This window comes from Dromaius novaehollandiae, chromosome 4 (genome assembly GCF_036370855.1).
Source record: "Dromaius novaehollandiae isolate bDroNov1 chromosome 4, bDroNov1.hap1, whole genome shotgun sequence".
Lineage (NCBI taxonomy): Eukaryota > Metazoa > Chordata > Aves > Casuariiformes > Dromaiidae > Dromaius > Dromaius novaehollandiae.
In genome coordinates this window covers 61,127,042-61,153,320 of record NC_088101.1, presented here as the reverse complement: position 1 = coordinate 61,153,320, position 26,279 = coordinate 61,127,042, and the positions used below count along the sequence as shown (strand labels likewise).

Here is a 26,279-nt window from a genome sequence, read left to right as displayed (position 1 = left end):
CTCTGCTGCTACACAGTGGTATCAGGCAGACTTTATAGTAACGTAAATGGAGAGCAAAATTTGGCTCCTCAAAGCTAAACTGCAGAATCTTTTTTTTATTATTAGATTTGTCATTCTGTTTTAAGAAACTTTTTGTTTTTTAAGGACAATGTGTAAGAATTCCCTGTGCACCTGCAGGTTCCTCTGTACCAAGTTAGTGTTGCATTAAGCTAAATGCCCTTGCTATTTTCACTGATTTTGTAGATATGGTGTAACAATTAGGGAACTGATAAACACCTAGGAAATATTAAAATATGAAGAGTACAGATACCGTATACAGAGTATGTTCATCAATGCATTTGGCAGGTCTTCACTCAGCAAAAGCTGACAAACATCTTGCTGAGCAGTTATAACACAAAGGAGTCTAGAGAGTTAGCTGAGACAAGAAAATAGAACAGCAGAAAGGAAATTGTCCATTTGTCACTTCCTGCTTTAAATTTGTATTGGGATTTAAGTTTGTATTGGGAACTTTTTCATTGAAAAGAGTGTTAGAAGTTCCTTTCGCTGAAGCCTTTGGATCCTTGTAGAAGTAAACAGAAACATTTGAAATGGCAATTTTTATGGGCCAGGAATTTTATTACATAAATGATTTGTATTTTCCCCAATAGGTGTATTGTAGTCCTCTTTGAGTATTTATTAATACTCTAATATTAATAACAACATTTATTATTAATCCAACTTCAGTTTGTTATTTACTGCCTTCTCACAGGTTAGGTCAACTAATTCAATTTTTTACTGTTCGATCATGATTTTAGGTCATTTAATTTAGGCCAATTAAGTAAGTTGCTAGGAATTTCAGCACATACCAAGTCAATTCATTAAGTATTTTTAATTCTTCTGAAGTTTAAATTTAACACTTTTCTGCTGAATTAGAACTCTATTTAATTATCTTCTACAGTCTACATCAAAAGGAATCATCCTTTCCTATCTTAACCTGCTAATAAATGGCAGTGTTTATAAGGAATGTGCCAGATTCTCATTTGCACGAAGACTCTTCACAAGAAATAATGGCAAAAAGGTTCTAATAGAGGTGTAAGAAGCTTTTTCTCCAGTTTTAGAGACCCTTCTGTACTTCTAATATGATGGAAAGTTATTTGGATAGAGTGTCTAAATTAGGAAAGATCTGAGATTTTGTGGGAGGCAAATAGCAAATGAATGACAAATGCTCGTTCTAAGACTTAGAACTAATTATTCATATGTTATTTGTTGTTTTAAGTTTTTCATATGTTTTCTTCCACCAGTTCATGGTTTCTAAGGCAGTTATATACATTGAAGGGACGGGGCGGGAGGGGTGTCTTTGTTTTCCTGAAGAGCAGGAATTTCCAGAAGCCTGCTAGCATTTCATCATCCTCTGCACTCTTCTGGCCTGGAGGAAGAGCTGTATTTTGTGGGTGATTGCTTGCAATCCACAGTGTAACGGCTTCATTCTTGTCCTGTATTAGTTCAAGCACATAACCTTTTTGTCCTCAATAAAATTATTATGAGCTATTTAGAATGCAAGGAGGGAGAAATGAAGAGTGAGCAGCACTAAGGCAGGTATTTGCCCAGCTTCACTATTCCTCAGCCTAAAAAATACAGGAAAACCACAAGAAAGTGATTATTTTTAATCAAACAAACCTGTAACATGGCAGGGCATTGTTGTTACTGCATTTTTGTGACAATTCTTAATTTTTAAATCATACCTTCCTGCGGTCGCTTGTGGTTTGGGTCAGGTCAGGATCAGGCCTGGGGCTGGGCCAGGCCCAAGTTGGACCCGGCACCACCATAGCTTCACCGCAGCGCATTGGCTAATGATTTCCACCTCTGTCCTACCAAATTACGCTCACTGAGAACATTAAGCCTGTTTTCTCTTGCTGCACAGCTCTCCAGGGCCACTTTCTGACCCAGACATTGCCATGGTGTAGGGATGGCAAAGGCACAGCTGGCAGAACAGGGCTGTAAGTGCACTCCTCCTCCTCCTCCTCCTCCTCCTGTTCAGTGCCATATGTTAAGGAGAAGCTGAGATCAGCTTATCGGCAGCACCACGTGGGCCCTGCTTGATGAGAGGCTACACATCTGCAGATGCCTAATGTCTACATAGCAATTGTTTTAAGCATCCTTCTCCAGGGCGGCACCTAAGCTGCTACCCACAGCTCGCCTGAACAGTGCACAGTTGATGAGAGTAGCTGTGTGATCTTCCTTTGCCCTCTCCGCACCTCCCGCAAGCCCTCTCTTGTTTTTATTCAAGGACAGATGAAGTTGGCCGCAGGCCCAGATTTGCAGCTGCTGTCTCTAGAAGAAAGCTTACAGAGGGGGAAAAAAACCCACAAACCAACAAACAACCCAAATTCCATGCTGAATTTGCAGACTATGCAGTTGGCATTGTTCAGCTGTATAAGACATAGGAGATGGGAGGTTAAGACTGTAACTAGTCTCTCTGTCTCTCTCTGTCTGTCCTGCAGAGGGGAGAGCAGCAAGAGGCACTCTCTCTTCCCTAGCGGTGGCCAATAAAGTGAGAACCCTAGGAGGGAATAATGCTGTTAGACGTCTGGCTCTGCTGTGCAACCCAGGAGTTATCGTCTAGAAAAGAGGGAAGAAAATGGGAAACTGTTGATTGTGGCTTACAGAAAAGCCAGAGCCAGAAATAAATATCTCTCTTTATCCCTCTCTGAAAATTATTCTATTCTACTAGCAGCCCAATACCAAAATGTATTTTAGTTTCCTATGAATAAATATTAATCTGCTCAACAAGCTAGTAAGCAGAATACAAGTGAGAAGCCTAGAAAGGAAAAAAAAAATTCAAGTGACTTTTTATATACCCTGGATCTCTATAGGGCATGGGGCAGACTGGTATTGGTCACGAGCAGAGGCAGATGTGGAAATAAGACTGGTCAGGAGCTGGCCTTCTTATTTAGCTGGTGCAGTGCACAGCTACTCTTGTGAGTTTGGGAAGTTGCTGAGATTAACTTTTCCTACAGATTTTTCTTCTTGTTGCCTAAAGCACTTTTTGAAATGTGAGGTGGGAGAGCTGGCATTAGTATGTGCTTTGCATTGAGTTTTGTGTGCTCTTTGCTTGTTGTTGTCTGGGTTTTTCTGTTTGTTTGGTTTTAGTCCTTTCAGATAGTGACAATGTGGAAGGGCAAAAATCCGCTTGTTCTCCCGTTTGACTTGTATACAAAGGAGAGCACAAAAAGTACAGAAAAAGTGGTTCTGTAAGGAGGAGAATACAACTCTTTTCTACCATTCAGCATTGCACTTAATAATGTGGGCGGACCTACAAATATAAGTGGTACAACAGTTAAAGGTAGTGATGGACCTGACAACAATTGTTTCAGACAGGTGCCTTCCATAGAGGCTGAGTGGTCCCTTTTCAAAGGTTGTCTTTGAGACACTTTGGGATGGAATGTCACATACAGCAGTAAGTGAGCAGAAAAGCATCCTCCTGTTCTGGTACTGAAAACTCTGCTTGGGTGTGTGCTACTCAAAGAATTCAACTGTGTGGTATTAAGCTGGAGAGACTCTGAATCCCTGGAAAGGTCTGGATCTCTATTTTGACAGGTAGCTGAACTTGTAAATCTGTTAAACATTTGTTTATTAATTATTTCATCAGGGATTTTGAGGAACATGAGGTAAGATCTGATGGGTGCCAGCTGCATCAGAGTATTGCTCTGCATTGCTAGGACCTGAATAGATGAGAATTATAAAGACTCAGTTTCAAGGCATTACTCTTGCCATCTGATACACATGGGCAAGAACCCCATTCATACTAGCAGACCTTTGCCCAACCATAGGGTCTTGCATAAACATTAGGCTGCAGGATTGGGCTGTATTAAAAAATAAATAAGTCTTCATTCACTCAGGAGCTTTTCTGCTTAGTGACACATGACAAAATTTCTCAAATATCTCATACCAAGCAGAATTTTCAGTACTGGAATAGGTAGTAGGTAAGTGCTTTTTTCATCTTCTGAATTTGTATTATAAGATTTGAAAGTTAGTTGGTCAAACAGTTGATGAGCAAACAATAGAGCAAAATTATTTGGTAAGTCTTAAAAAATCTGAAAGTCTTGAAGAAGAAGGCAGGTGATTAGGAAGTTTTGGTATGAAGAAGTATTGTCTGGATATGGCTTGATTTAACTTACATAAGGAGTTCCATTGTTTTGAAAACAAAAGAGTAAGAAGAGGTTGTGATCCTACCCTGCACTCTACAATACGGTCGAAACAGAACCATTCTAAGGAACACTAATAAAAATGACATAGAACAACCAATCTCTTTGCAGTTATGTTACATTTATTTTAACTGTCCCGGTTCCTGTTGGGGGGGAGTTGTTTGTTCGTTTTCATTTTCAATTGTCTTGGGGCATGAGACAAGTCTTTATGCTTAACTGTAAAGCACTAACCATGCATCTCATGCAAAATAAATAAAAATGAATCATGATAAGCATTCCGGGATATTAAGCAAATCAGCACACTCCTTCTGCCTCAGTAATCTTTCTTAGTGAGTATCCTTGGTGTATAAGGCACCAGCAGGAAAGAGAAAAAACAAGTAACTTGCTTTCAGAACTGGGAAGAAGAACCAACCAGATAATCACAGAAACATATACAGCTTCAAACCCTGGTCACTTAGCAGCTGAAAGTAATCTCTTAATAGTTACAGGCAAAACATGATGTGATAATTCTTGACAGAGATCCTGCATAATATTGCAGTTTTGCTGAGATTTTCTGAAGTCACAGACTACAATGGGATGTGGTATACATCCAAGAACATAAATTCCTGAGAGTAGTATATGTTTCTACCCCCACTGTCAGAGGCATGATCTATGAAATTACATCCATATTTTCTAAGATGGGGTATTGATAATGTTGGGTAGATGAGGTCCCTGAAGGGTACTTAGAAGCCAGGCAGAATCTCAGCTCCTGAGCCTCAGCTAGGAGCTATTCAATACTCTGGGAGCCCCAGCCTGCAGGATGTCCAGCAGCACAGAATCAATATAATCATATGGGGAGGATGAATTCAAAGCAGCTGAAGATCTCTCAGCTCCCCAGGTACTCAGAGACTGGAGGAAACCGCTCAAATCACTTTCAAAGCCATGGAAAATCTTTTTGTCTAATTCTTGTTTTTATTTTCTCCCTCTGCCCCCATGACAGCTTCACTGTGTGTAGATGTAGGGACAAAGAAGCCTTTGGAAAACTTTGGAGATTTTGAGAACCACTGATGTATGTCTAATTTATTGGAAGTTCATATGCATAAGAGTCTTCTCATTTCTGTACTCCACAGAGTAGCACCATTGCTTTGCTCCTACTGAGATGCCTATTGCAGGCTGGCTCAGGCAATTGCTACTTACTGCAGTGTAAGGATGTGACAGACCCACAAGGAGTATTAAAGCATAGGTCTTGTCAGACTAACCTGATTATCATTTCTTTTAGTAAGCACTACAGAAGTAGTGGGTGAAGGGAATGGGGCAGCAGAATCAGCCCTGATTTTTATTTTAAGAAATCCTGCTTGTAAAATTAATTCAAATTGACTGGAGTGGAAGTGGCAAGCTGCAGCTGAAGATGAATGACAGGTTGTATTAAGATGAGGGGAAGGGCATAGGGATTACTGCAAAGATTTTCAGAGTCAGAAAAAAGTCGGGTACCCAAGTCTCAGTAAAAGCCAAGGGAAATTGAATATCTCTCATATGTGTGCCTTTGAAAATCTCTCTTATAAGTTTTATTTGCCATTCTATCTAATTATCTAAGATGAAGTAAGCGAGATGTTCATGAAATTCAGGAAAAAAAATAAAAGAAAGAAAGAAAGACTCAGTAATTAGAAACAGAGAAAGGTAAAATGTGACTGAATTTTTGAAGAAAGTGGTCTGGTTAGAAATAATTGAAAATCTGTGCTGTATATTTCCAGAGGGTTGAAGTAACCAGGAGAAAGAGATATTAAAGGAGAAAAAGAAGTGATTCAACTAGACATGAATTTGCAATATCAGAAGGCAGTAAAAAAAGACTATATAATAGTGAATTCTATGTGTGGAAACATCCCACCACAGTGCAGGAAGGGAATAACCTTTTTTTTTTTTATCTCTGTCCTTACATTACTGACCAAAGCCAGAACCACATGTTTTGTGGGTACCTATTTCCCAAAACAGTATTGAACAGTTGGAAGAAGTTCAGGAAGAGTAATGAGACATGTTTGAAAAGACTGTCCTAAGCCCAGCATCAGCCGAGATACTTGCCAGGGAAATTCCAGACAATTATTCACATAAATTTAGTGAGTACCTGTCACTTTGTGACTGTAGTCACAACGGCCAAGCCTGCTTTTTATTTAGGGATCAAGAGAGCAGTGTTTTATTTTTCCATGAGGACATTCTGGACTAGCATCATAAAACCTGTGAAAGAGTAATTTTTTTCCAAAAGACTAGGCTTAGTCCTGCAAGATGCTGAACCCAAACTTTCACTTGAGATAGAGTATTCACATCCCTCCATGTCTGGAGAGTTGAGCACTGCACATGGTGTTCCAAAGGGGCAGGGGTTTCTAGCCCTTTTGGATGCCTCCAAATCCACAATGACATGGAGGATTGTTTTCAACCCTCTCTTCTTTAAGCTAATTTCTTTGCATTAAGCATCCAAGGCAGACTGTACTACAGTTGTTTCATCACTACAGTCATCTCAACTGCTGATATCAGAGGTCTGTTAAGGTAATTTGAATCAAAGGTAGGTATAAATCTTGTGCTGGATCAAAACAATCCAGGGTGAAAGTGCCTGTGACTGTTTTGTGCTGCACTGAATTACCTTCAACAGAAAAATGACGTCACCTGAAAATCAAAATTCACATAAACAGGGAGAAAAAGGGGAAAAAGCATGGGTATTGATTGATGGTTTCCACACTCCATCCTAGGCCAAACCAGCAATCTAGCAGGGATTGCAGCTGGTGGTGCCTGCAGTCAAGATTTACATTAAGTATGCATGGTATACATTTATGAAGAAAACAGTCTGTCATTAAGCATGAGGAGTTTAAGCTTTTGGCACATTAAGAATTGTTCAATATTAAATTAATGAATTACACTCATGTTAAGCAGCTAGTAGATAAAGTGATAATATTTCAGCATTAAATGCTGTTTCAGAATGTGGAAAGATTATTTATTGCCTATTTATGATCTCCCTTCTTTTCATGTTAATTTAATTTACTTCTTGTTACTGGGACTCATCTATTCTTGGGTGACCTTGTTAAGAATTGCACTGCAGTGTAATAGAAATACTTAACATGCTCAATACTAAAAATTCATCAAGATCATACAATCTAGTGTCTCAAGACTAATCCTGTCAACCCTTTTCTACTCTACCTTTTTCTGTATATAAAGGAATATAAAGCCAATTTTTGAAGAAACATAGGAATTTTAAAAGCCAGTCCAACATAGGGACTGAAAAATTCTTGCCACCTCCATCTCATCGATTCTTGCTTCCCCTTTTTTTTAATCTGAGGAAAAGGGATGGACCAGCAAGAACAGGAGCAGCCCTTAGGGGAAGGAAAATTCCCAAATATTTATTCTCTTATATTCATCATTAACTGCACTTCACTTAAATTTCCTCTATGTGTTTTATACAATATAATGTCTGCAAACTGTTTAGATCATGCATTAGATGGGGACATGTGGTAGGCTTGCCAGGGTGCCAGGCTCCACAAGGTGGGAGCTCAGATGGTGTTGAGTTTCTCCTCTGCGAACCACTTGTACTCAGTTTCCTCAGCACCTTGTTTTGCCCAGTTTGCAAGAAGGAACACCCTGGTGAAGACAGACCTCCATCTTCTGCTATGGATCAGCATGCAAGAACAACAGAACTGAGTCCCTCACAACTGCTGTTTTCTGGGAAAACAGTGATGATAAAGTAGACTAAAACAAAGGTCCCAATTCAGATATGGTGATGTGTGGCATGCCTGTGTGGAGGCAGATACACACTGCAGCAGCCTGTGACAGGGAGTATATCTACATGAATGCATGTACTGCGTGAGTGCTAGCTCGTACACTGCCTGCAGCAGACTTGCACTACCCAGCATCTCTGTATCTGAATCGGGATCATGGCTTTCGCAGCAGAACAGCAACACAGAGCGCGTGTGGACAGCAAACCGAATGCTGACAGCATCAGCAGCTTATTTATCCACGAGTAATGGCTTTGTGGCTCACTTCATTGGGTGACTGAACAGTGCGAAAGGTACTTGATGCCTGCTAGTCTGAAAGAGCGTACGAGGGGTAGGGTGGCACACCTGACTTTGTCTTGTAGCTTGTGCTTTATAGCATCCTGCCAGCTGTGCTGGGGGTATTCAAACTGGCAATACTCCCAATGTGCCCATCTTCCCTCATCACTTTCTCATGGGAACGCTGCTGTAATTCCTTCTAAATTTGGTTACGTAATTTCAGATAAACTCTTAAATAAAAGAGTGATTGTAAGAATGTCTATAGTAACAATGGAAAAGAGAGGAGTAGCGCAGAAAATATGAAATAGGATGAAAATTACTTCTCAGTAACAGATCCTGGGAAAAAGAAACTACTTGATGGCCTGCAATATATAGGCTGAAGAAATGTGTGAATGCAATTTTTATGTTGAGCCATACCAGTGGTGCGATCTTGCAAAGAGCTAAGGGCTTCTTGAGGATTTCTGAACACTTCCCAAGAACTTGGTTCAGGACTTGAGTCTTAGGGCAAACCCAGCTTTGCTCTCTGCTTACTAAGTATGTCCAAATTGGGTTTTGCACCTTCAGTAGGAAGTTTATTTGGATATCTTTCCTTGAACAAAGATAGCATTAAAAGTCAAATGATTTTGTATAAGCATTCTTTTTTTTTAGAAGATCACAAAATGGTGCTTTTTATACAAATCAGCATTTTTAAGCTGTTATTTCTTTTGGTCAATTAACAGGCTATAAAACTGAAGTGCTGTAGCATAGTGATTAAAGCATAGCAAGGTTCTGATTTCCTAAGGAATTTATGTCTGTGGCTCAATTAGGAAGGGAACTGAAGGTAAGAGGAAGTATTTGATAGATGTTCTCTAGCTTCAAACAACGTCACCTTTTATAAATAATTCCATGAATGGGATCACTGATGTAATATGTGCTACCTAAGGCAAAAAGGAAAAATAATGCTTAAGTTCATTAAAGTGAATTCTAAAAATCTATTTCAGAAGTAATTTCAACACATATGCTGAGTGGTAATATTACGAGCACTACTGACATTTGTCCAGACAGCTTTCCTCATCTAATTTGTCTGACACATTTTTCTTACAGTAGCTGAATAAAAAAAGATCAAATCTGAGACTGTACATTTATGTTAATGGAGGAAGGGCTCAGGAATATTCCTTCAGCAATAGAGTAATTAACTCACCATGTGATTATGAGCTTTGTTCATACATTTCAAAGGTGTAAGCATCCTTGTGTAGCAAAACTGCATCACTATTTTCCATCTGTTCAGTTAAAACAATAAAGTATATTAAGATAGCAGGCACAATGTCCATTATGTGGTCTTAAAAATAATTTTTGTCGTGAGTAAACATGGGCAATGATAACGGTATTTTTGCAGCAGAGTCTGATACCTTACTCTTGTGAAATATTAGCTCAGTTAGGGATATTACTTGTGAAGGAAGGTCTGTTTTATTTTCATGAAATAGTTCCAGTTCTTCAAATAGAGTCTAGAAAATAACTTTCCACACTGCTAAATTTCCACATGGTTAAAAATTAAGAAATAAACTTGGTTGAAAATGTTATGACAGATATTTTTACATGTTAAATTCTTAATACCATAATTATTTATGGGACCATGCTGTTTCTGAATTACCTTTTTTCTAGAGATATATTTAATCTACCTGTTAAATAATTACTTTATGTTTTATCTTATATTGAATTATTTTAATTTTACATATTTTTTCAAAGCAATTATCAATTACAATTTATAATATCAATTACTGGCTAAAACCAACTTACACTAAATTAAGCATGCCATCTAAGGGTAAAATATCGCCTTTTACGATTATAAATTAATATAAAAATCACAACTGAAATATTGAAAAATACCAGCTATATTTATTTTTGACGTTCCCTTTCTAATTTCAAATTGGCAAATCACAGTATTTTGATCTTTCTTTCCTTTCCACAACGACATATGTTTTAAGCATATAGAATGGAATTTTTATGTACTGACCACCTCTACTAAAGACCAATAAAAAGCATAGCTTCCCAAAGCTGGTAGATTATTCCTGTGTGTAACAGAGACTAGCTATAAAAAAGAGGAAAGGAAGAAGACTGAACTGGAAAAAACAAGAAAGGAGCTATCACGGAAAAGTAAGAAAAACAGAAGTCAAAGAAAAAGGGAAGAGAAGGGAACACACAAGAATAAAGCCCGTATCAGTTTCTGTATCTGCTACATAACTCTTGTTACACTCAGGATTTTCCTACCAGCCTTAGCCATCTAATCACCCACAAACTCCTCTGTTCCACCAAATGCCTCAGCTTGCTTTCCCTCTTATTAAAGGTTGAAATCAGAAAACTGTAGATTAATAAACATATAGGTGGAGTTGGAGCTGTAACTGGGTGAACTGGATGACAGGAATTAGAGAATATGACTGAAGGTTTCATGGGAGCCACTCTTTTCTCCCATTCCATCTCTTACTATAACACACCCCAATTTGTCCCTCAGAAAGGAGGAGGACAGGGTCTAGTCTGCAATTCCAAAATCAAAACACTTCATCTTAAGACCCTGATGTGGTTGCTAAGTAACAGCAATGTAGTTTATCTGCCATATCACTCACATGCCTCATGAACACCTGAAAAGCAGTTAAGTTTATCATAAATCTTATGTTGCCTTTGTATTAACAAAATATTCTTCTCTCTTCAGGTATGAAGAAGTATATATTTTCTTACATTTCATAATAGAAGTAAAAATGCTCTGAGAAATTTTATAGATTATGTTAAAAACAAAATTAAGATGACCATCGGAATATCCATAGACTGACAAATTAAAATGGATGGACTCTTTGAACATACACCTAAGTATATCCTAGGTGGTAACAGAATACTGAGAATACCTTAGAAGGCAAAAATTTCCCCAAACTATAAGGCAAGGTTTAATGGGAAGGGTCAAGAATCTGTCTGAACCTAAAAGCTAGCATTCAAGATGAAAACTTAACCTAAATAAAGGCAATGGAAAACAGCATAATCTATGACAGGTGCTATGAAGACACAGATTCACAAGGCTAAAAAAAAATTCAATGTGAGATTTTCAAAACGTCACAATATTAGTCTAACTTCAGACTAAATAAAAACAGAATTTTAACAACTGAAGGTAATTAAGCTAGCGTTAAATACTTGGAAATTTCATTTTGTAAAGACTAGAAAGCCAAAGATTAAAAAAAGATAAAGAAAATCTTTGTTGTGTATAAGCAATAAACTTTCAGAAGAATGGATCGGTCTTTTGGACCTCAGAGAGAGAAGCGAGTAAGTAACATAAGGGTAGTGCAGAGAAGACAAATGATTTCACACTGGACTGCACCAGTTCACACTAGCCTTACTAGCTTATCTCAGATATATCCCTTCAAATTAAAGTTTAGATATACTCTTTCAACATCAAATATATTCCTTCAAGAAAGTGCTGTCAAAGGAAGAAATGCTGGAACAAACTGATTAATCAGAGAGGAAAGAATAATTAGTTCTAGAATGATTTCACCAACAAAAAGAAAGTAGTGAATGATGCAGCTGAACTGGTATCAGAAGTATGCAGTCTTTTATAAAAATGGCCTGTTAGAACACTAAAGCATAATAAGGGTTCTAGGAATAATCCTGTGATTAAGCATAAGCAATCCTATTTAGTTCAGCTAAACCAGTTAAAATTATCATCAGAAGTAAAATAATATCTCTTTTCACACATCTGTGTAGTTCCTAGTGTAGAATGCCTATGGAGATAAATCCTTCTCTATGTATGTATGCAAGTTTGTGTGCATGTGCACACAGTAGTAATTTCATGTATGTAAGAACTCAAGAGCTCTCTTGCAGACTCCAGAAGTCCTTACCCATTTCACGCACGACTGCCTGAGCCAAAATCATCATCTTCTTGTTGTTCTTATAATGAAAAAGGAAATGATTTTCCTATACCTGGTTTGAGAAATCAAACTTTGTCACCAAGAGCTGACTATTCATAGAAAAATTTTTATTTGTAAGAGTAGTGCACTTTGCTGTGGTATGTGAAATCTCAGATTTCTAAGACAATTTTTTTTGTTAACTTGTCAGATTTGAACTACTTTCAGTTCTCTTAGTGAAATTATTCATTTTTAGTACATTCCTTACTGAGATCTGTACTGTTGCTAGCTCATGTGCCAGCACTCTAGTGTAGCTCTCTTCCTTTTAAGAGAGTCTGTATTATAGTTTCAGTTAAATGTCACTACCCCAAATATTATTCACCCACTCTTGAAACATGTTTTTTGTTTTGCTTTTCAGCAGAGTAATTACGAAAACATTAAACAAAAAGTAAAAATTTCCTTAAGCCTATTTTTTAAAAAAAGAGAGGAGACAGTAACAGCCAAGAAAATCTACCAGATGGTTCTTTTAATAAATACATTAGTCTCTTTTATTTTTCTCGAGTTTTACTGACTAACATAACAGAAACTTTCAGACCATCAAACCAGTTTTCAATATCTGCCATAAAATTGCATTTCACAGAAATAATCCCGACAAGCACTAATAGATGAATGTTGGTGCAATAATAAAACAGTATAAGGCATATTTACACCATCTTTACATACAGAACACTGTACACACAAAAAAATCACAGATCCAGAACAAAGCAAATTCAATCCCTTAGACATTTTAAGTTTATAGGCTTGGTTTCAAACAAATAATGCTCCAAGCAACAGACAACCTCTTGTTCTTGTGTGATTTATTTGTAACATTGTGCTCATGCAAAATAGATATTTGCTTTATTGCATTAACATTGAAAGAACATTGGGAATTAGTTCTGAAAACAGTTCAATCACATTTTAAACCCTGTTTCTCTTCATCCGTTGCCAGTCTGAGTCATTTTTACTGGTGACATAAAACGAGGTGTTAACCGATGATTGAGATTTTTATATGATAAGTTCCAGAATGATAATGAAGTTCAGCTGACTACAGCGTGAAAACCATCTTTCTTGACCATGCACATTTTGCTTAACATTATGAGGTGGTTTAGATGAGACACCTTTTGTATGTTTTAAGTTCCTAACTTCTTATATATATTTTTAAAGAAACCATGTACTATCCAACATCCACTGTTCACAGAAAGAAATAAGCAGCAGGAATAGATCTGGTGGCAGAGTCAGCCAGGAGGAGGACATCAGTAAGTTAGTGGCAACTTAATAAACATCAAATGCCACAGAGATACATCATGAAAGAGGTGATTACTATAACCCATATTTCTGTAAGAGTTCAGACTGCCAGGGACGTTTGCGCTCGGGAAAGTAATCTGGAATGTGGATTTTTTTAAAATCTTGGATACATTTTCTCATCTCTTCCTCAACACTCAGCTTCTCGCACACCTTCTTTTTGGAAAGATTTGTTTCTCTGGATTTGCTAATGAGAGTTTGAAAGAGTTCACTGTTCCTACGTTTGTCTGGAGGTGGCATCCACTGCACTGGTGCCTTCTTGGATGGACGATCCAAAGTCAGAGTATTTGGTTGGTGGGATGTGGATTGCTGCGTGCTAGTGGCATTTTCTTGAGGAGTGCTAGCTTCTGAATGACTGTCACAACTTGAAGTGGACAACTCATTACAGGAAGTCCCGCTTTCACTGCCTTTGTCCAAGACTTTATCATGCTTCCTTTCTTCATGGTCTTGCTTGGGGGAAATGGTTCTCTGTGGGGGCCCTAATACAAGGCAGGAAAGAAAAAGTATTAAACAAGTACTGGTTTAAACAGAAAACAGATGACCAGCTATCATGTTTAGGGGAAAAAAAAAAAAAAAGTGACTCAGGCTCAGTTAGGATAAATTGGTGGCATTTCCTTCAGTCAGAAGAACCATGCCAGCTTATTACACAATTTGAGGGTCTAGTCTAACATGTGTTCAATTCAATATTTTCCCTCCTAAAAAATGTCTACCTCAAGAATAAATTCTCTGTCTGCATAAGAATCCAGGTAATGAAATGTGCATAATGCTCACAGATTATCTGCACCAGAAACCCCTGCAGGAAACTTCAAATGAGCTATTTTGCCATTACACCTCAAGAAGTTTATTATGAGAAATCAGATCGTTGTAGTATTAGGAAAATAATAGCATAGAATTTGCAAACCTTTTTCTTTAGTTTATATAAAAAAATATTTCAAGGTTTTTGATTCTTTTTTTGCAAACTCTAATTTATCTTTTCAGAACAGTCTACTGATACTATGCTCTGCAGATATCAACCCTACAAAAAAACTCCAGAAAGAAAAAGGAGTACTAATCCTAGAATGACAGAGAGATGAGTCTCTACTAATCGAGTCTTTAGGTTTTTTTACTTCTTTATCCTACAGTGATTTCACTGCTCTTCTTACTGTCAGTTACTATACCAGACTTGCTTCACTGCAAATTCAGAATTCAGTTGTACATATCTTACTGCACAACCAGGCAAGGAAAAGAAGGTTATGAAGTTATCAACAAAAAAGCATTCTGTAACAGAAAAGAGAGAAAGAGACAGAGAGAGATCTGATGGCCTATCAGCAGGAACTGCTCAGTGCTCTATATAGCTGAAAATCAGATCTGGGCTGTTATTCTCTCTAGATATTACTTTTGCTTTGAAGTCTTAAGCAGAACATGAAGAATTAGGTGGTAACCGCTAAATCTGTACAAGCCTTTTCATTTCTGAAGCCTGATTTCAAAACTCCAACTGTGAAATTATGCTACCCTGGCATCATAATAAATGTCATGATCTCAGTTTGGGGCACTATCTAAAGCTCACAGAAACATCTACAGAGTTCAACAGGCTTTGGATCAGACCAAAGGGACAAAATTCAGTGGTGTTTAAGCACCAAAATGAAAATGGAGAGTGCAATTTCAATGGCAGCTGTGCATCTACTAGGAATTCTGAAAGAATCTAAACAGTTTAGGCATCTAAGTATCTCAAAGAAATAGCTTATCCTTACAGTTTGCCCAAGCACCACCAACATCACTAACTGCCTTTGCCGGTACCAAAATTCAGGGTATGGTAGCCCAACTTTGAGTTATTGGGACAGAGCTGCCACTTATTATTCTCTTTTTCAGAATTACAAATTAGAAATAAAATTACAATTATAAAGAATTTCCCTCCTCTCTCTCTTCCAGAAATATGTTCATCTTCCTAAACAGATTTATTTACACATCTTCCTTCTATTGTTGTATTTGGCATTTAGCATTTCCTAGCTCAAAACTGTTGTATGGAAATGTTAAATCTAGAGAGTCAGCTGACATCACAGAATTACTCTGGCTTTGCAGCATGTGATTATAAATCTGAACAGTTAATCAGATAATGATTTCAGTATAGTTACTCTGATTTTCAATAGCATAACTATCACCAGTATCTACGTTATAATCATAGTGTCTTCAAATGTAACAACATACACTATGACTGAGTTTTCTGCTAGCAACACCTTGCTGTCTTGAACTCTTTCTTTCCTGCCCAGTTTCTGCAGTAACTTTGCAAATCAAGATATTTCTGGTTGGTCTAATTATAATTACTTCTCCATTGCTACGCCTTGCTTCGCAAGGGCTCAGAGCTGCTAACCTACTAAGGATCCATTCTAAGAAAGCACTGAAATACACATACATACTTTCTTTCACTTCTACAAGACTATTCAATAGCCTGATATTAGGCAGGTATTTAAATGCTATTTTGGATCAGAGCCCTGAGATTCAGTACCTTGCAGCACTGAGCTCTGTATGCTTCACTGAATCATCTAAATTCACAATGACTTTAATCCAAACACAGGTTTCTTCCACACCTCTCCTTTTAAAAATTAACAAATCCTCCCTCACAAAGAATTCTTTACATGCCTCTGCACTTTCTTCTCAGCAGCGTGTTATTAACAGAAGCAATAATTCTCTTGGAAGAAAGGTTTTTCTCACAATATTTTTAAGCTGCTTAAACCCAAAGGAATTGATAAATACATGAGAAATGCTCCTCAAAGGATATTTGGTTCAATTTCAAAACCAGGGATTAGCAGGTAGATTTAGATGCATCTCCAATTCAAAAACATCTCGCTGTTACCCCCTATACTGGAATACTCATCTGTGGATGAGACTGCATCATAGGCTGCTGTTCTACCATACCTTCTCAGCCCTTCCAGAATATTACCACAGACTTTCAAAGAGGCCTCTCTACCTAACACTATTTATTTTCCAAGACTGCAGAATAATTCTTACATCCCAGAGACAGTATATTTGCTCCACTGCACACATACTTCTAAAAAACTTCATGACCTCCTTGCTTCCCTCTCTCCCCCACTCCTGCCCTTTTCAGGTCTCCTACCCCGTGCCAGCTTTCAAACACAGAGCAGCTGGAACTAATGCACTGCACCTTGGTCCTCTCTGCTCTCTCTCCTTTACCCAGGTATACCCAGTTGCCCTCTCCACTGCCCAGTTCTCCCAACAGCTCCCAGTTAACATTTCTCTTCCAGGCAGTTTCACCAGACATTGAACTTTCCATTTCTTCTCTCTCATTTATTAATCATATATAACTTCCTCTCTCCTAAACCACAGCATCCACTCTAGGAAACCATTTTTTGATAGCAGTTGTTAAAAATAATGCTCCAGTGGTGACTGAGTGAAAAGGAGCCTTGGTGAGGGGCTTCTGCAGACAAGTCGAGAAGTGAGCCTACCACTTCCCTGGGCTCAGTGCTTCCACCAGCGCCGTTGCAGGCAGCTTCTATCAGAGACAGCTAGCAATATTTTGCCAGTCCTAGAAGATTTGGGGGATTCTCTCAAACACTTTTCACTGAATGGGTAAGCTGTTACATTTACTTTCACTGTATTCATTCCTCTTCTGTATTGCTTGGTGGGGAAAAACATACTAGCAGAACTGACTGACAAAATAACCACTTTCAAACAATTTCTACAAATATTCATGAAAATGAATTAAAAACTTTTAAATTTTAAATGTTATTCTCTGTGGTGATAATCTGCTTCTACCAGTTATGACAAACTGAACAGAAAGCAGAAAATGTCCTCTCTAATCTCTCTGTTGAGCAGTAACTGAGCAACAGAGCTCCAGCCAGGAACAGAAAATACAACAGGAAGCAACCCACAAACCAATAACTATTGGCTAAAAATTGTAACCAAATACTCCTGGAAGTCAAATACAGTTTAGAAAGGTCTAAACTGCTTGTGGGTGTTCATCAAGTGCAACCTGAAGAGCCAAATGAAGAATTCTCTATTTCCTACAACAGAGGAAAATGTCACATTGGAAAAACTGAAAGCATAGTAATAATGATATTCTGTTTTATCCATATTTCCCTTTCTTTACATAGACAACTAGTTTCTTAAATATTAATAAAACAGGCTTAAAATAAAGGGAATCCTATTCAAACCCAATTAACCTGACTGCTCCATCTCCCTCTCCCTCTATAGATGTGCTAGAAGGAAAAGCAAGTCGTAAGGCCCTTTCCATCTTGTTTACAGGCCCTCGGAGCACATTACATTCACGTCAAATGCCTAGTTTATTGTATGCACAGTGGCACATTCACTAATGAACTTCTTCCTCAATCAGTTACTTTATTTCTAGAGTGTCTCAAAGATTATTTGTTTCCTTAGAAATAAGTTTGTTTTTACTGCAGAATGTACTAGAAATTGTGAACATATGCGTAGATCACTGAGTGTAGCTATTTTAATAACTACTGTTTTGATGCTTAGAGCAGAAAATCTTCTTAGTTCTATAGCACAGCAGTTACAGCTGAATGTAACACATGTAGGTAAGAGTAGAGGTTGATACAAAAATAGTCATTTGGAAAAAAAATATAATGAATGCTCTAAATATGTTCAATTTGCAGTAACTGTAACTCAATGAGAAAGAATGCAATCTGTTAAAGAGACACTTTTACAGTTGGTCAGGAAAAATGTGAAATGATTTCACTTTTATCAACTATAAAATGATATCTGTCTCCTGATGTAAATAAAAAGTTAAACCAATTTAAAGAAAGAATAAATGTAGAAATTATTGTCTTTTTATCATATAATTTTAGTGAAAACAAAGTATTTGGGACATTTTATCTTCATCATTTCTGTTTCTTCAAATTTACTTAAAAAAAAAAAAACAGTTCTGGTAGATGTACAGCCTCTCAAACCAAAAATAATAACTTGATTGAAAGCTTCTTTTGAACAACTGATATACTATAGACAAAACTAACTTCTCCATAAACCAAAAATTTTTACCAAATTGTCTGTTTTCATTGAAAATGGGTCATAAAAACATTGCAGCAATGATATTAATGAAATACTCATGTAGTAAAAACTTCAATTTTTTTTAGCTGATTTCAGCAAAAACTAAAACAAGATGACAGCAGGTTTTTAAACTCTCTAATTATATTGCAAGGCTCAGAAACAAGACAGCAAAGAACAAATGTTATTTTTAATTGCATTTGTAAAAGATATCTAATCCAATAATACTGTTTTCAGCTTCACTCATATTTTTTTGCATGTTTGAGAATATTGGCAGTATGTGATTTGCACCTTACCTTGCATGAAATATTTTTTTTTTCTCAGTGATTTGAAAAAGGAAAAAATGTAGCTTATAGCTTACGCAGGTCTACAGTCTTGTAAATGGCAGAGAATTTCCTTCATGGAAAAAGCTATGTTAAACCCCTTAAGGACCTTTCCTTGCACCTACTTGCTCAAATTACATTATATTCAAATGACATTACTGTGAATAACTACAGAAAATGAACATGAGAAATATAAAAATAACATCCTATTATTTTTTATGATTTAATCCTAACAATCTAAGTAAAATTTACTATAATAAACTGTCACAGAAAAAAAAAATACTTATCAAATCTTACAATAAAATGGACTCACCCATCTTGCATACCTGGATTTTTCAATACCTTTCACCAACATTCACAGTGTTACACTAACCTGAATGCTTAGGGAGAAGTCACCTGTGAAATCTGATGACAGATTATGACTACTATGGGAGCATTTTCCTTGCCAGACTTCTGGGTAGGTACTTAATATCACACTTCAGTGGTAAATGAATATCTCTTACGTCTAATTTCACTTTGATTTTATTTTTAAAAAAGATTCTTTTAAAGACCTGTAATAAGATAGCTCTAAAAACCTGAGATTTTCTGTGGCACGTTAATGATACTTCCATTATTAGAAGATAATCCTGTTCTCAGAACACAGGAATTCATTCCCTGAGACTGGCAAGGGATTCAGCTTGCCTTTTACAACTCGAGCTGTAGGTGAAGACTAGCAGCCGTAACTTCTGTGCCTTGCCATTCTGCCAAAGTCCCTCGATCGTTTGGCAGAACAGAGTTGTGCAGCACGCAGGCTTACAAAGGACCTGCTGACCCCGGGCTTTGCCCTCCTTAACGCACAAAAAAGTCAAGCTAACTCCACTGTCTCATGGCCAGAAAAGAAAGAATTTATGCTTTTGTTTAATTATATACATCTTGTTAAGGAAACTTTTCTATTTAGCATAGGTTTTGCAATTTACATGCACCTCATTGCTCTCTGGTGTGACAGCCCAAGGCCTATGCTTTACTTAATTTCTATTTTAAGCCTAATATGAAGGCCTGCACAGGGATCAAGTGGTACATAATCTTATCTGAATCTCTACCTATAGATGAATTTTACCCATTATGAACATCCCAAACAGAAAATATTAATATTAATAACTAAGCATGTAACGTGGAAAATTTCTAAGTGCTTCTAACTCTGCTCTTAAGAGCATGTACTTACAGGAAAAACTGAAGAATTTAATGTAAAGAATTCAGTGGAAAAAAAATTCTGCATAGGAGTCTTCATGCTGTTTCACCCACTTTCACAACTGTTTAATTGGTTTCACTCACTTAAAATATATATATATATATATATGTATATATGTATATATGTATATATGTATATACACACACACATTCAATTTTCAACTTGATTCTTATCAAAATGCCAAACCGCTGTTTGGGTTAAAGTCCTGATCCAAAGAATGTTTAGTATAAAATAGTGAAATATTTGTCAGAAGGAAGATTGAAACTTATTTTTTCCTCCTTTCAGATGAGTGGCCAATTGCTATGGAGAGCCAAATGTTTTGTGTTCTTTGGCCTGATATGTGGTTAGTCGATGAACAACAGTATGGCTCCAGTAAATACAACTGAGACTGTTCCCTTTACCTTGGATTACTCCTGAGTCTTCAAAGGAATGGTAATCATTTAGAAGAAGTGAACGAACTTTCCTCAGGCAATAGAGACAATTAGTATATGGGATTTAATTTAGTTAACACTCTATGCCCTGAACTCTTGGGTAAACGTGCAACTCTGTTGATATGCCAACTTTAGTACTTTAAGCGGAGTCTAAATTTTATGTGATCTACGAATGCTAAGCAAGTAGCCTTGCAGATGGGAGTGTCACAGGAGGGTCTTGCTTGTGAATCTCAGTAGGACTTCAGCAGAAGACAGACATGCAGCTACTCGGTAACATGCTGAACAGAACTTAGGTACTCACATTTTATCAAAACGCTTTGGTAAATATCCCCTATGTTCTGGCAAAGCTGCAAGTTCAGACCTACAGGGTGTGTAAATTCATGTGGCCATTTTGATAGGTTGGTAAGGCACAAACCACTAACAAGCTGCTTGTGAGTTGTGGATCTGATTCCAAAACTGCATCCATTTAAACAAAAAGCTTTAGACTTAAATGTTGACCCCATTCAAATCAGAGACAACACTCTGTCTGACGTAACAGGTGCAGAATTGATGTGAAAGCTACAAAGATTTGATTCCAAAGGAAAGCATCTTTATTCTATTGTGAATGCAAAAAAGACCTTAGAAGGAAAGCATATTTAATGGTGAAAGCAGAAAGGATGAAAAAATACTTATCGTCTTTTCTTAAAAAAAGGAAAAAAAAAGGAAAGAATGATTTCTAGAAGTTTTCTGTGCATTACTCAAAAAGAGCACCCATTTTACCAGCTTCCTTAGAAAATTCATCTTCAGGTGTGTAATTATTTTAGATAATATTTGAGCCTCCAAATATTTGAGCAAGAACTTGTGAAAATACTGTGTTCTAAAGAAAACCTCACTATAGGCTTAATTATGATCTTTGCTAGAATAAAGCTCTTGTAATAGCAGTGTTCAGTGAGTCATTGTAGAGAAACTAAAGAAATGATGAGAAATTAAAAATAATATGGAGGTTATGAGGGAGATGAAGGCAAAATATATTCCTTGATTATTGCAATATGTTTTATTACATTCAGAATGTAATAGGAAATATGTTTTTCCCATATTCCCTGTCCTCTATGCCGTATCTATGATACATCTCATATGCTTTAATCCCAACACAAAGTTTCAAAATGGGAGCTCTACACTGAAGTCTTATTGTTATGTTTAGGAGCATTAAGATTTTTAGGAATGTTTATTTGTTGTTTGAACACATGGATGTTTCAATATGATGAATATGTGTGTGATCACACACTTCATGAAGCCTTTTATTTAAATCTCCTTACCTGCCATGGAAAGATAAAAAGACACTGTGTAGAGATTGCAGCTGTACTGGGCATAGTTCCCACAGGGGAAATTACCCTTTAATAGTGTTAAGCTCAATGGTGTGTGAATGGTTATGTGGTACTTGAAGTGAATGAACCAATTTATCTTTCAGATTAGGACCACATGCCTGTAAGTGATAAGTGCTTTGTCTCAAAAGAAAAAGAAACACAACAACAATAAAAATCATTTTTTTCTGTCATATTTACTACCATCTGATGTTAAACTAATTTCTAAAAGTGGTAGAGTAGAATGAATTACATAAAATCTTTGAGAAAAAATTGTTTATTTCAACCAAGGCTGTATTTTAAATACTGTCATTATTCAAAATATAAGAATACCATTTTGTATATAGGGAGCGTACCTTTTTTGTTTTTTGGAATGACAGAAGAAGACAGAATATACACAATAAATACTCCTGTGCCCAACTTGAATTCGTTAGATAACTCACCCTAATCTTGTTTTGAATAAATCACAGAACCATACTCTTTTGATTTATAACTTTTGCAACTGGGTTTTTTGGTAGATAGAACACTACTTAGATAGGGGAGAGTCAATGAAATTCTGATACAGACAATTTGCAACATTTCAATAAAACTAACAGAGCCAACAGTTTTTTTTAAATATATTAAGCTGAAAATTCTGAAGTTGTGAAAAGTGTCATCTCTCGGTAGACAGGCTAATAAAAATCAGGTAAGACCTGTTTTTCATATCCAACTAAAAACAGAGTCAAATATTGAAGACAGCCTTTTTATTCTGGGGAGTTAGTGATAGCTAGTATATTGATGCTATGCTGGAGGTACAAGAAGAAAATAAAATGTTTGGAATATACACAACACAAGCTGAATCAACATCAAAAGACTGAAAGTCAGGAAGCCACCAACACTGCCAATATCCACCCACTGTAAGTGCAGGACAGATTTTATCAGTTTCAGGAAAATATAACTAGGTCAATACTACACAGCCAAAGATGTCCACTGTCCTGATTTTCTTTGAGCAGATCACTGTTTAGGAAACAGATTGCACAATCTTCTGCAAAATCCCAGAAGCAAATTTAAAAAAGGCTTCACTAGACTCATGGCAAAGGGAATGTTGTAGCAAGTTCCTAGCAGACATTACAGATTTCCTGAGCCACACAGATACTTCATAGTTTGTACATGAGTTATTGGGAGAAATGGGACTCACTGAAGTAGAACAGAATTTTCTTCCTGAAGTAAACTTTGGTAAGTTGTCACTTTTTTAGTGATGGCCATATGCTATACTCCATGAACAGCAGAATAATAATAATAGCATACAAATATTATAGTAATAGAAATAAGACTAAGCTTGAGCTTGAGACTGGAGGGTTTGGGTTAATTTAGAATGAAGGCAATTTGATACAAATGCATTTTACAAGTAGAGTGGTTTGTTTTATCCTCACCTGTAGATATCTTTTTCCCTTGCCCCAAATCTGAAAATGTAGGTAGTTAAGATAATTTTGATGCTTGAAGTGAATTTCAAAAATGAATGCACTGTTATATATGACAAGTATGGATGACTTCCGCAGAAGGCATGCCTCTGCCATAACTTCACTTGCTACTGTGAGAAGCCCAAACTGGCTGTATCTCTGCAGCATCTCAGCAGCATCTGCAATACGTGCTTGTCATTCATTTCCAAACTGTCAGTACGTTTGTGTTAGGCTTTATATAATACAAATATCATCTGCCCTTGTTTGACTGTTATTCCTCACTGGCTGTCAGAGTTAAAACTAAAATCTTTTGTTCTGTCCAAGAAAAATGCTTACTAGTTTTTACAAAATTGATATTAAACTCCACCAAATTCTCTCCAAATTATTAATTTAGACATCAGACTTGGCTAGAGCCATATTCTCAGTTGACCACAAAAGGAGTCAGGATAATGGTATCGAAAGCATGACATTTTATCACATGGTTATTATAAACTCCCTTAAGACTTCAGTGTTTCCTTCCACTACCTGGTGCTGCCAGAAAGTTTACTTCATTAATGCTGTTGACTGGAAGAGATTTACTTAACACAGGCCCCAGTCTACCAGCTCTGACACCAGCCCTCGTAACGAACTGACTTCTTACTCTTTCGATACCCTGGTGAAGGATGCTGGGGACTGCTAGAGAATCTCAGTTTCAAGTATCTAAATGTCCTTAAGTTGTTCTGTCTTAACCATTTTCCTGCAATCACCTCTACCACAGGCTTAAATCACAAGGGGGGAAGAAAAAAAGTCAACAGCAGACAACACACTTGCAAAGGCTTCATAGAGGAAAAGGGACAAAAATGAAAGACAATCATTTCATCTTCTTATTGCAGAAACAAATTCGAAATGTGTCTCTCTCCCAGCATTCATAGCACAAACTAAAAATCACTACTTATTCTGTAGTTTTAGGGACTCAGATCTATTGCCTATCCTGTGTCCTCAAACTGCATTCAGAGGAAACAGCGGGGCTGGGGAAGGACACTGACTTTTATATCCCTATCCTTTCCTTGGGAAGTCTCTGATGTTGCCAGATATTATGATTCCCTTTCCATGCTCCCTTCCTTCTAAGGACATATTTACCCCTAACTAAATCATGAATTTCAGTCTGTCTTCAATCTGATTGCTGGCTGCTGCCTTCTGCTTTGTAAATACTAATGGTTGGGCATCTGCTCAACTGTGAAATAGTCTTTTAGCCACTGGGTCTGTGTTTGGCAAAGCCCTAATCAGAACGTTAGGCAATGTGAAGCTCAATCTCTTTCCGCCAAAATGAGCAACACTCTTCTTTGAACCATTCCCATTTCATTTTTGCTGAATTAGTTTTAACTTCTCAGCTACCAGATGTGGCTCCCTGTGTGGCCACTCAAATGCTTGTGCCAGAACAAATGACACCAGAGAGATAGGGAACTATTCAAGAGAAAGGGATTGCACCGTTCAGTGATGGCTTATGCCAATGTAAAACATACATGAAATTATAGCTTGTCTTCTTGTGACACATACATACAGTACATATATTTACCTAATAATGTCCTTGTCAGTACATAGTTTGCTTTCAAAATAAGTATAGATGGAATTAAAAAAATGTCATCTCAGTTAAGTTCTACCAATCACAAACTGACTTCAGTGGGACCTCAAGGATTTCATCACTTACATCATCACTTACAGAAACATCACCACTCTCTAAGAAGCTCAGACGTGAGTTTAAAGCAGAAGGGGAATGACTGAGACAGCAATTTCAGGAATTTTTGCTTTGACATTTTCTTTTAAGAAAAGTTCATTCACAACTTGGTAAGAACTCTTGTCTCTGTGGATGGTCAGGGGTCCTAGTCTTAGTTCTAATGGTATGAGCAACAGAAAAAGAAAGAGTAAAAATAGGACAGAATCTACTTTTTGGATTGCTTCCTGATTTAATTTCAGATACTAAATTGAAATTTTTCCTTACTAATTTTTATTTCAGTTTGTCTGATATCATCTCACATTTTTTTGCTTTGTCAATTACTATCTTACATGATAAAATGTGTAGTCTTAATTTCTTCCTTCCAGCTCTTTCAATTTTATAGTTTTCTTTCCTACTAGCATGTAAAACAAATTAATGTGAATTTACAGAATGTGTACAAAATATGCTAGCAGCAAGTTTTCAAAATGCCATGCATTGGCTTTGGTATTAGACAGTCTCACATTAAAGAAATATTATTTTAGACTCCATCAATCTTGGCAGACTATGTGTTTTTTATATGATATTAATGATAGCACTTCAGGCAATGTGCAAATGCAGAACAATGGGAAGTGCACACTTGAATCAAATCTGTATTTTACTGTTGATTATTGACAATCAGCAATAAATTAAATGATCTGGATAAGAGTCTGCAGTGAACTATCCTAAGGGTTCCAGAACTAAGAGGCAGCAATTCATAAAATACTCAGATTGGATTTGTATAGTTCTGTGCCTTTTCATGCTTGTCTTGGAATAATAGAAACTTCACAATCTGCAAGAATTCTGTGAAAGGAACAGAAATGTTTGCTGAAAGATTCCCTAAGTAACAGCGACTGACATCATATGAGTTCTTTCTCATTTCTGTGTCCATAGTCTGAAGTACATTTCAGACTAACATTTCAACAGTAGCAACACTATTCATCTGTTTTATCATTAGGGTCTTGTACATAAAAAATAAAGTAAAATAATATGAAATTAATGGGGAATTGCATCCTAAACTATGTAAACATATGCTGATAGTAACACACTGTCTTTACATCCAGATTCCTAGATCAGCTTTATGGAATGCTCAAATCACTCACTGTAAGTAAATAACTTCAGAAAATATGAAAACATATGCAGAAAGCCAATCTTATTTTATGATATATATTTAAGTAAAAGAAAAAGTATTGAATATGTAAAGGATAATGAATTCACTCCATACACAACATCTTGTCCTCCTATGCAAAAACAAAATAGTTTGCAAATCATTTCCATTTAAAGTATTACATATACATATTTACACAAGCAAAATCTTATGACTATATAACATAAATCCACAAACACTTATAAACAAACAAAAAGACTGAAGGTTGAATATGTTATTATGAATACT

General features: G+C 36.7%; 1 protein-coding gene across 2 annotated transcripts in view; it reads right to left on the bottom strand.

The window, feature by feature from the left end:
* Window positions 1-12,556: 12,556 nt before the first annotated feature.
* KCTD8 (potassium channel tetramerization domain containing 8) overlaps window positions 12,557-26,279 on the bottom strand; it is a 100,944-nt gene continuing 87,221 nt past the window's right edge. The window contains exon 2 of one of the 2 annotated variants that reach the window (XM_026093631.2): window positions 12,557-13,877. In XM_026093631.2, coding sequence (XP_025949416.2) covers window positions 13,417-13,877 — 461 coding nt within the window. In that variant the 3' untranslated portion in view covers window positions 12,557-13,416. The remainder of the gene's footprint in view (window positions 13,878-26,279) is intronic. The other variant, XR_003258178.2, reaches the window with a different exon arrangement.